The 11,267-nt window shown below is 41.4% G+C and overlaps 1 protein-coding gene across 1 annotated transcript in view; it reads right to left on the bottom strand.

The window, feature by feature from the left end:
* SLC17A8 (solute carrier family 17 member 8) overlaps positions 1-11,267 on the bottom strand; it is a 57,944-nt gene that overhangs the window by 5,967 nt on the left and 40,710 nt on the right. The window contains exon 10 of the mRNA XM_006141381.3: positions 3,740-3,850. Within this exon, the coding sequence (XP_006141443.1) occupies positions 3,740-3,850 (111 nt within the window). The remainder of the gene's footprint in view (positions 1-3,739; positions 3,851-11,267) is intronic.

Genomic DNA, 11,267 nt, shown 5'->3' with positions numbered 1-11,267 from the left:
TTTGGAGAGGTTTTTGCTATAGGGCGCATGCGCTCGCCAGACAGACAGAGAGAGACATAGAGACAGAAAGCGAGAAATCACTCCCCAGGGGGGATAGTCACGCTGCAATCCCTTCTCCTCCATTCTCCTCTCGGGATCTTGGGCACGCATGCAAACGCACCCGGCATGAGTTTTAAGCCACCGGGTCCGGGACACGAACCGCGGTCGACTACGTGGGAGTCCAGCGACATAGCCATTATGCTAACTGCTGGTTCCCAATAAATAATCCTTTTTAAAAACAAAGAAAGAAAATGACAGAAGGTCATTAGATGCGTGTGTGATCTGATAAATGTGTTCTCCAAATTCCAAGGTGTGCTGTCCAGCCTCTGGTGTCATTTAGCCACACCTTCATTGATACTGAAACCATCCTATTCCAGGAATTACCCTTATCTTTCTAATCCTCTAAGAAGCAGCTCTCTCTAAAATTAACTTTCTTTCCTCTTTGTCGTAATAAATGTGGGGGACGAGAGAAGCTTAGCAGGCACATCCCTGATATGGCCTCCCCCTCTTCCTCTCGAGTCAGATCTCTGTGTGTCTCGAGCAGTACTTCTGCACATGCTTCTAGTGTCTGTAGGTTTTGCTGTGTAACGAACCTCTGTCTCCTGAGTAGCTGGGACTACAGGTGCATGCCGCCCGGCCTAACCTTTACTATGGGTTTCTTTTATTTATTTATTTTTAGGTTTTCTCCATAGGGCACGTGTACTTGCCAGAGAGGGAGACAGAGAGAGACAGACAGGAGAAAGTGAGAAGTCTTCCCCTGGGAGTATGACCACGCCACAGTCCCTTTTCTTGCATCTCCTCCGGGGATTGTGGGCATGTATGCACATGCACCTGGCATGATTTTCAAGTCTGCAGTTCTAAGACTCAAACTGCAGTCAGCCATGTGGGAGTCCATCACCTTCACACCATGCCACCTGCTGGCCCCTATCATGGGCTCTTGATAAGAAAAATTACAGCACTTGTACCTTGTAGGTTCAGAACTTCAAACTATGGTATTTGGGGGGGCCAGTCCTAGTCTAGTGATTAAGAGAACTGGATCCCACATGGCCAACCATGGTTTGACTCCTGGCCCAATGTCTTGAAAAACACACCAGGCACACGTGCACACATGCCCAAAATCCCAGGATGGAGAAATGAAATGGAAGGGATTGTGGCATAACCAGGTCCCATTGAAGGGTGATTTCTCCCTTCCTAACTCTCTTCTCCGTCACTTAGTGAGAATACACACCCTCTGGCAAATGAAAAACTAAACTAACAAAATAAGGCATTTGGGGCAATACTAAAGAGCTTCCAGCTCAGGTTGTGGTTATGCAGAGCAAATACCACACACGGTATGATCAGAACCAAACCCTGACTCGCAGTATGCCTGCTCTTAGCCCTTGACTCACTTCTAAAAGCAGCCATGGGTCAGGCTATCCAAGTGGTCATCTACATAACGGAAATGGTGTGGGTTTTTTTCGATATAAACATCTGCACGTCAGCAGAAATCCCTGTAAGTTATGAATTACTTTCACACAGGTGATTTGGAATCTATAAATGTAGATGTAAAAGTTATTTCCACCCCAAAACAAGTAAGTTTTCAGCCTTTATTAAGTTACATAATGTATATTAATTACATGGACTGTATCAGGCCAGCCAATGGTGAAGTGGCTGGATCCCACATGGCCAGCTGTGCGCTGCAAGTCTCAGACCCAGTGGCTTGAAAAACATTCTGAGCACTTGTGCATGAATTCCCAAAATTCCTAAAGGAGGAAAAAATGGAGAAGAAGGGATTGCAGCATGATCATGTCCCATGGAAGGTGCATTCTTACTCCCCTACTCTCCCTCTCTCTTCTTCCCTTCATTTCTCCCATTAGTGCACATGCTTTCTGGCAACTTATTTATTTATTCATTTATTTTTTGAGAGGTTTTTGCTATAGGGCATGTGCACTCGCCACAAAGACACAGAGAGAGAGAGAGAAAGAGAAAGCAAGAAATCACCCCCTAGGGAGGATGGCCACACGGCAATCCCTTCTCCTCCATTCTCCTCTCGGGATCTTGGGCACGCACACACACACGCCTGGCGTGAGTTTAAGTCACCGGGTCCAGGACGTGAACCACGGTCGACTACGTGGGAGTCCAGCAACATAGCCATTATGCCAATGGCTGGTCCTCTGGCAATTTTTTTATAATTACATAGCATATAGAGGTGAAAACAACATCTATGCTCTTTACAGGGGTTAGCCAGCTGTCTTGTTTACCACCATCTTCCCTGAACCAGTAAATTGACTAGCACAGAGTAGTCCCTCAATAAATAGTGGTTGAATTGATTGCCAATTTAAGAATTGAAATTACAGCAAAAGATGTTAAGTTTATTTATCATTTTTTTCTTTGCTTTTCTTTTAAATTCTTTATTCTGTGCAAAGAACCTAAAAATAAGATTAAAAATTTTTTTTTTCAATCTGGCACATTTCTACTTCAGTTCTGAGAGAATTTCTGAAAAAATAAACCATGTTTGTAATAAACATACCTTCTCTTTCAGATCAAAGTGCCAGACCATGAGAATATAAAACAGCTGCAAGATTAATTAATCTTACAAACTTGTTGAAGTTTCTTCATACACCAAGCCCCTATTTTAGGATAGTTTAGATTAGAGTTTCTACATTTTTCTGTTCATATGTGACCATTTTTGTTAACAATATGACCTTTTTAATTTTTTTGAATTGTCAGAGGGTTCATGCATTCACCAGGGGCAGAAAAAAAGCATCCCTCTTAGTAGGTGTGGTCATGCTACAATTGCTTCTCCATTTCTCTATCCTGTTAGGATTTGGGGCATGAACAAGTAGTTGCCTGATGTGGTTTTAAGACCACCAGGGCCAGAATTTGAACTTTAGTCAGCTGTGTGGGCTCTGGCTCTTCAACCACAAGGCTATGGGACCAGTTCTGTAATATGTTTCAGGCGTACAAAAAACTGAATTTTCTTTTTTCATCTAGTTTTGCACAGGGATCCTCTGAAGTCTAAAGATCTAATATGGTTGCACTCTGGCCTCACATATATGGTAGACCAGTTCCGCGCCTATAAAATAGGGATCCTGATACTCTGATGCCACCAATGGTAGTTGAGGGAATGACAAGGCTTTTTAGAGGGTTTTGAACAGTCCTGGAACCAGTCTGTGGTGATCAATATTAGCTCACATCATCATCACCCTTACCTGTTCTGCTCCATCGGAAAGCCACTTCTCCTTTGTGGGGCCTGCATTTTCTTATTTGGAAAATGAAGGCAAAGGAGTAGACCGAATCCAAAGCTTTCCATTTGAAAAAACTTCTGATTCTATGACTGGACATCAAATGATGCCATCATTTGGACTACCATTAGCAGTTCTCTAGAAGGTGAAGACTAAAGCAGTCACAAGAGCCTCTTTTAGGTAGGGTGACCTGGTGCTGAGGTGTGGATGTCCACTTCACCCAGAACACCTGCTTGGGCCTCTTCTTGTGCTTTGGGGAAGGGAATGCTCACTTGCACTTTATGTCCTTTCTCATGTCAGAGGAAGGAGGGACACGTCCACCTTGTGATTTTACAAAGTCACCCCCACTCGATGAAATTCCCCAATTAATGACCCTGCTCTTTAGGAATGGCCTGGCTACAATATCCTTGTCCTTCCCTCCTCCCAAGACTTGCTGCATCTATAGACAAGTCTTGGAAACCCAAAGGACACTTTACCTGAAATAGCAAAGCCACTAAATCCTACAGCAAGCACCAGAAAGGAGATAGCCACTCCTTTGGTATGGGAAAAGCCAACCACCAAGAGTAAGGTTGCCTCCATGCCAAAACCTGCAAATAGAAACAGTAGGGGGGAAATGTTATTTCCATGTTAGTCATCTCAAATCCATTACTTTATCAAATAAAAATTCATCTATATTTCCATGGACCTGGTATATATATTATAGCACAGTGCTTACAATATTACCGGGGTATTTCATAACTTTGCCAATGTTACCCAGGCATTCTGAACCTTCTGACATTACACCAAATGGCCCCAATAGGTTCCAGAGGGGCTCCTGGGATGAGGGATATTGATTATTAGCTGCTTTGTAGGTAGTTACCCATGCCCGATGAGGGATATTGATTATTAGCTGCTTTATGGATAGTTGCCTGTGCCATTTCTAAATACTAAAACTCTGCTGTAGTATACTGTCAGTGAATTCCCCTTGACTACCTGAATTATGACCTTTCACATTAAATTAAGATGACAACAGGGGTGAGCAGGTCACATGGTGGTTAAGGTACTGGACTCCCAACTATGGTTCGAGTCCCAGACCTGGTGGCTTGCTTTCTCACTTTTCCTCTCTTTGTCTCTCTCTCTCTCTCTCTCTGTCTGTCTTTCTGGTCAACAGATGTGTCTTATAGCAAATCAATAATAATAATGATAAATAAAATTAAATAAATAATTTTAAAAAAAATAAGATGACAACTGTAGTATTTGTTGCCAAAGGTGGCCAGAAAGCTGTAACAAACATCTGAAACAAAAAGCAGCACCTCAGTGCTGGTAAAGCACAAGTCAAAATTCTTCCCTTTCAGGGTCAGCAGGTGGTGTGGTGGTTAAGACGCTACACTCCCACATGGCTGATTGTAGTTAGAATCCTGGACTTGGCAGTGTGGAAATCACACCGGGAGAGAACGGAGGAGAAGGGATTATGGCATGGCCATCCCCTTGGCCACTTTTCACTCCCCACACCTCTGGCAAGCCAACACACCCCATGGCAAAAACCTACAATTTGATAAAAAGGAAATTCTCTCTTTCAAAAGTTCATGAAGTTCTCAGACCTCTTTTTTTAAAAAATGAGATATTTGTACATAAAATACAGCAAGATGAAAGTACTTTCTATTCCTTTCATCCAGAATAAGTAAATCCAGCCCAATAAGAAAAGATGAGGAAATTATAAAGAAGTTCTTTCTGACAAAAAGAAAGAAAGAAAGAAAGAAAGAAAGAAAGAAAGAAAGAAAGAAAGAAAGAAAAGAAAGAAAAACAAGTCCAGCCAACAGCAGAAAGAAGAATGATATAAATACCATGTCCAAGCATATGAAGAGCCCTGGGGATGGGAAAACAATTAGCAGTTCATTCTGGAGACAGTCTGCTGACGCTAGACATCTCCGCACGATTGTCCTACAGTTACATCAAAAATAGCAGTCTGCATTCTCCCATTTACTGCTAAACAAACAAAGCAAACCACCACCAGCCTGTTCTCTCTCCTCTTTCTTTAAATTAACTGTCTATATACATGCGCTTAGAACCCAGACCTCAGAATCAGATCGGCATGGGTTCAGATTCTACCTCAAAATCACGAAGTGTATGAGAGGAGAATAGAGGAGAAGGGATTGCGGCGTGACCATCCCCCCTGGGGGGGTGATTTCTCGCTTTCTCTCTCTATGTCTCTGTCTGTCTGGCGAGCGCACGTGCCCTGTAACAAAAAAAACTTCTCCAAAAAGAAGAAAAAAAAAAAAGGAAAAAAAATCACTAAGTGTGTGACCTTGGACAAGTTACTTCAAGTCATTATCTTCCTCACCTCCCAACGTGGAGATAATACAACCTTCAGGGACACTGGGGGATGAATGAAATCAGACACACACAGGTGCTGAGTAGCGCACGTGGGCACAGCTCAACCAATGGTAGCCGGAAATCCAACACAGAATTTTCAGAACTGTCCTGGACTTCCTTCTCAACTTTCTCATCAAATCTGTGGGTTTGGCCTTAGAAATATCTGTCACACCCAATCTCTGCTTTCCTCTCCTCTGCCACCACCTTGGTCCTAGGCCCTATTGCCTCTCACCTGGAAAACTACAATCTCCTCTTTGGTGGCCTTCCCATCTCTTCCTCCTCCGATCTGCCAACCATGCCACTGCCTTTCTAAACCACACACCTGATAAGTCACTCCTTTGAGCGGGCGGTCAGGGGTTCCATATCATTGGTACACTGCTACTGAATAGTTCTTCCTGCTCTCTCAGTTTCATCTTCTGCCAGCCCTCACCTCCCTGCTCACCATCCTAGTCACATACAGCACTCTGTTAGCTATTTCCTAACACACAACATTGCTTCGTGCCCACATTTTCACATGCTGATCTTTCAACTAAGATACTGTCGTCCCACCACTTTCTCTTTTTCTGGAGAAATCTCATTATCCTTTAAAGTCCAGATCAAGGGACTAGCAAATGGCATAATGGTTACATTGCTAGATTCCCACATGGTTGACCACGGTTTGAGTCCTAGAACCAGAGGCCTGACACTCCACTGGGTGTGTGTGTGTGCATGCCCAAAATCTCAAGGGGAGAATGAAGAAGGGATTGCAGCATGGCCATCCCCCCTGGGGGTGGTTTCTCACTTTCTGTCTCTCTGTCTCTGTTTCTTCAGTGACTGCATGCACCCTATGGCAAAAATCTCTCTAAAAAACAATAATAATAATAATAAATAAGTAAAGCCCAAGATCAAAGTTGATTCTTCTAAAAAGTTGCCCTGACAACCTACTCCCAAACAGGGAAGCTGACATCCGCTCCTTCTTCTTGCTTATTTTATAGAACTTTTATAAGGTTTTGTTTTTGTTTCCACAGGGCATGTGCACTTGCCAGAGAGAGAAACAGTGAGGGAAAGTGAGGAATTACCTCTCAAAGGACATGGCCTCACCACAATACCTTTTCTTCCATTCTGTTCCTGGGATTTGGGGCATACACGCACACACACCCAGTGTGACTGTCAGGCCTCCGGTTCTAGGACTCAAACCGTGGTCAGTCCTGTGGGAGTCTAGCAATGTAACCATTATGCCATTTGCTAGTCCCTCTTTATGTCTGTCTCCAGTAAGTGCACATGACCTATGGCAAAAAACTTAAAAAGGAAAAAGAAAAAAATTTTAAATTTTTACATAGAACTCACTATTCTTAGTATGTCAAAATATTCCAAAACATACACACACTTACATACACACACACACACCATGAAAGACATATGAGAGGTATTTTTGTTTTGTTTTGCTTTTTAAGGAATTATTTATTTAATCAATTCCACTCATTATTATTTTCAATTTGACCAGAGAGAGAAAGGGAAAGTGAGAAAGCAAGCTGTCAGGTCTGGGACTTGAACCTCAGCTGGCCAAGTGGGAATCCAGAACCTTTAACCACCATGCCACCTGCCAGCCCCTGAGAGGTATTTTTAAAGATGGAGAGGAACTGAAATACATTCATTCTCATTTTCACAGAAAAAAAGTTAAAAATTTACCCTCGATAGGGACTTTGTTAACACTTAAAAATCTGAGAGTTTTCATCACTGTCACCCAATCCCATCACTACCAATTATGAAGAAACAGTGGCAAATTTATTAGAGTGGAATTTTTTATGAATGAGACATTCCTAGAAAATATGTTTAAGAATCTTCAAAGCATCTTGGCTTAGAAATGATTGGGCAAAGAATGTTAAAATCTAGAACTTTCCTATCGCTGGTTCAAAAATGCATATTTTTGGCCAAGAGATATATAGTAGATAACAGATATTTGTTGAATACTTCCTTTGGGAAAACTTCCAATTTTTCCAATATCTTAAACACAAGAGAAGGCACAGGCACTAACACTTGTTGGAAAACCTTATTTTTTTTTTGTATTGAGTATTAAATGACAGCAGCATCAAAATCCTTTTTGAACTTGTTACCCTTTACTACAGTAATTATTTTCTATAATTGAAAAATAGAGAACTAAAATTCTTTTTTTTAATGTCACAGTTCAGAGACTTTCTATACTGATACTTTTTTTTTAACAGTGAATTTTATATTTTTGTCTGTCAAATGTTTCTTCCCCTTGCACCTCACACCAACCCTCCACTACCCACTCTCTACCATCCACTCCCCCAATTAGGTCTCTAGTATTTACACCCATCCCCTCTACCATCACATTTTCAAGTCTCTCAGTCTCTGCCATAGCACCCAGAACAAATTGAGTGGGGATATACAATGTGTGTCTTTCAAGTCTGACTTACTTCCCTCAGCATTAAGTCTTCTATATTCATCCATTTTGAATCATATGGTAGGGTCCCACTGTTTCTTATAACTGTAATATTAGATATATGTGCCACAGTTTTTCAAACCAGTCATTGGTTTTTGGACATTTGGGTTGATTCCATGTTTTAGCAATTGTAAATAACCTTCTATAGAAGGTTATTTCATGCGAGGTACTTCATGCTAGGTACATTTCTATATCATTTTATTTAACTCTCATAATTATCATCTGAAGTGAATAGTACTACTTAGATTTTTTTTTTTTAGAGGTTTTTGCTATAGGGTGCATGCGCTCGCCAGACAGACAGAGAGAGACAGAGAGACAGAAAACGAGAAATCACCCCCTGAGGGGATGGCCACACGGCAATCCCTTCTCCTCCATTCTCTTCTCAGGATCTTGGGCACACACACACACACATGCCCGGTGTGAGTTTTAAGCCACTGGGTCCAGGACGCAAACTGTGATTGACTACATGGGAGTCCAGTGACATAGTCATTACGCTAACTGAAGGTCCCACTACTTAGATTTTAAAGAGGAGGAAAGTTGGCTCAGAGAATTCAAGAACCTATCTACCTCTTTCTACCTCCATTGCCACCACATTTAGGCCACCTCCTTCTCTTGACAGGTCAACTGAAATAGCCTCCTCCGTGGTCTCCTTTCTTTTACTTTTGTGCTCTGCATTCCATTCTCCAGATTTGGAAACATAAATCAGATCATGTCTTTTTCTTCTTTTAAACCATTTGCTTCTCATGTACTTCAAATAAAATGCAAGCTCTCCACATGTCTGTCTACAAGGCCTCCTGTGATCCTGTGACTTCAACTGAGTATTCCAATCCCATTTCCCATCACTGCCTTTTCTTCCTTCTGCTCTCAAATATGCTACATTTGTGTCTACGTCAGGGCTACTGCACATGTTATTCCCTGTGCCTAAAACATTCTCCTGAGAGGGCTATAGTATGATAGCACATGATGAGTTGCCACCCAAGTCATATGCATATACTCAGAGAGGTCACCGAAGTCTGATTCAGCATTAAAGAAAAGCAAAAGAATAAGAAAGACTCTTCCTAGTCTCACTGGTCAGACTAATGCTATGATATATCATGTCTGCTCCTGGCTTCCTCCATGTTTTTGATTCTGAATGAACTTGAATCCTCTAATCCAGAGTCAGAGCATGCTCATTCCCACCTTTGCCATTTAGTATCCCAGTTGAGATTCCTTTCCCAGAGATGTGCTATCCTTTACCTCTCACAACTTCAACTTGAACCCAGACCTTTGGGAGAGGTCACAGCAAAGAGTGACTAAGAGCATTAGCAACAATATCTTGGACAGAATCTACCACTTAGCAAGCCACTCTATTTCCCCTGTGTCCTCACTATAAATTGCATACAGTAGCATTGTCTGTTCCACGTGACAGTTATAAGGGTTTAATAAGATATGTGTAAAACACCTAGCTTAGTGTCTGACACAAAAAGCATTTAACTGCTCATTTAAAAAGCAAAATAGAAAAGACTGTAAGGAAATGAAGAGGTTAAAAGGGTAAGCAATCATGAACATGGGTAAAGGTTCATGATTATTTTTGCCTTCCTCTTTTTGGAAATCACCTAACTTCCATTTTATCTTCGCAAAGTCAACACACAAAACAGTATCTAAATAAATCATAAAACAGAATTGTATGTGTGTATTCATGTGTGTGTACACTCAGGTGCAGAGACATCCATACACAAGCATACACTGGGAGAAAAGATGGTTATTCAAAGGGGATACTTTTCTTCTGTTTCTTACCAAAACATATATATAGGTAGAAAAGGAAGGAGAAAAAAGAATAAACTACATAAAAAAAAGCAAACCTGCAATAACTTGAAATGCATACCCTTTTGAACACTTCCTTTTCTCATGTATAAATTAAAATGTTTGCTGCATTTTGCAAAATGTCAATTCTCCAAAAATGTGTCCGTATATTTCTGTACCTGCAGTGTAGTAAAGGTTTAGATGAAACCCCATAATTATAGTGGCATACTGTCACTTAGGTTTCAAGCAGCAAAATAAAAAGTGAGGGTAAAAAATTGAAAAAAAAAAAAAAAAAAAAAAAAAGCAATAAATGTGGAAGGATGTGTGGAAAAGATAAGCAACAAACAGTTGTGTAACTGAAAGTCACATTTTGGCTTGAGGGTAGATGAAGAAGCATTTCTGCAGTTGTGTCTTGCTTTTTTGGCCACCAGTTAGTTATCATAGGCCAGACTGCACAAATACAGGCTGGATGACCACATGGCAGGGGTGAGGTGGATGACACTCAAGTGTCTGCTAGGGGATGGACCTGGGAGTCTTTAAGATCTATTCCAATACTGAGACATCTCCTCTAAAACAAATTCTACAAATCTGCTTAAGCTACCTCTGCAACCCACAGTACCTCCACAGTTCATGATTTTTCTGACAGTAGTTGTAGTCAGTATTTTTCTGCTTCTTAAATAATCAGCCAGTTGTCCTCCAATAGGCACAATGATTGTCATAACCATGTGTGGGACTGCTGACAAGAGACCCACCTAGAAGGAAAAGAAACTATGAGCTATTTCCCTAATTCCCTGCCCACCCTGATTCCATAGCCCCACCACCACCACCACCACAAAATTTAATCATCTAAGTAATGGAACATAGGTAGGCCTGCATTTTATAATAAACAATGAATGAGTGGATGATTTTAAATTCAGACCTATCTGGGGCCAGCAGGTGGCATGGTGGTTAAGAGACTGGACTCTAACATGGTTGACTACAGTTCAAGCCCTGGACCTGGTGGCTTGCTTTTTCACTTTCCCTTCCTCTCTCTCTCTCCCCTGCATCTTTCTCTGATGAGAAAACATGCCTTATAGCAAATTTTTAAAAATAATAATAGATAAAATTAAAGAAATTTAAAAATTGAATTCTTAGACTTATCTGCCTCTTCCACCAGATTTAAAGCTCCTTTAGGCCAGAAATGGTTTTGTCCATGACAGAGGCCCCAGCAGCCAGCACAGATCCTGGAATATGGGAGGTAAAAAGCTTGGCATGAAGAGTGCTCACAGATGGTTCTCTCTCTCTGACTCTCTGTTTTTCTCCCAGTGAGTACAAGAGCCCTATAGCAAAAATTAAAAAATAGATTAAATATAAAAAGTGAATCATGGGAACCAGCAGTTAGTGTAATGGCTATGTCGCTGGACTCCCACGTAGTCGACTGCGGTTCG

This window comes from Tupaia chinensis, unplaced genomic scaffold (genome assembly GCF_000334495.1).
Source record: "Tupaia chinensis unplaced genomic scaffold, TupChi_1.0 Scaffold000054_1, whole genome shotgun sequence".
Lineage (NCBI taxonomy): Eukaryota > Metazoa > Chordata > Mammalia > Scandentia > Tupaiidae > Tupaia > Tupaia belangeri.
This window is presented reverse-complemented; position numbering and strand designations above follow the sequence as displayed.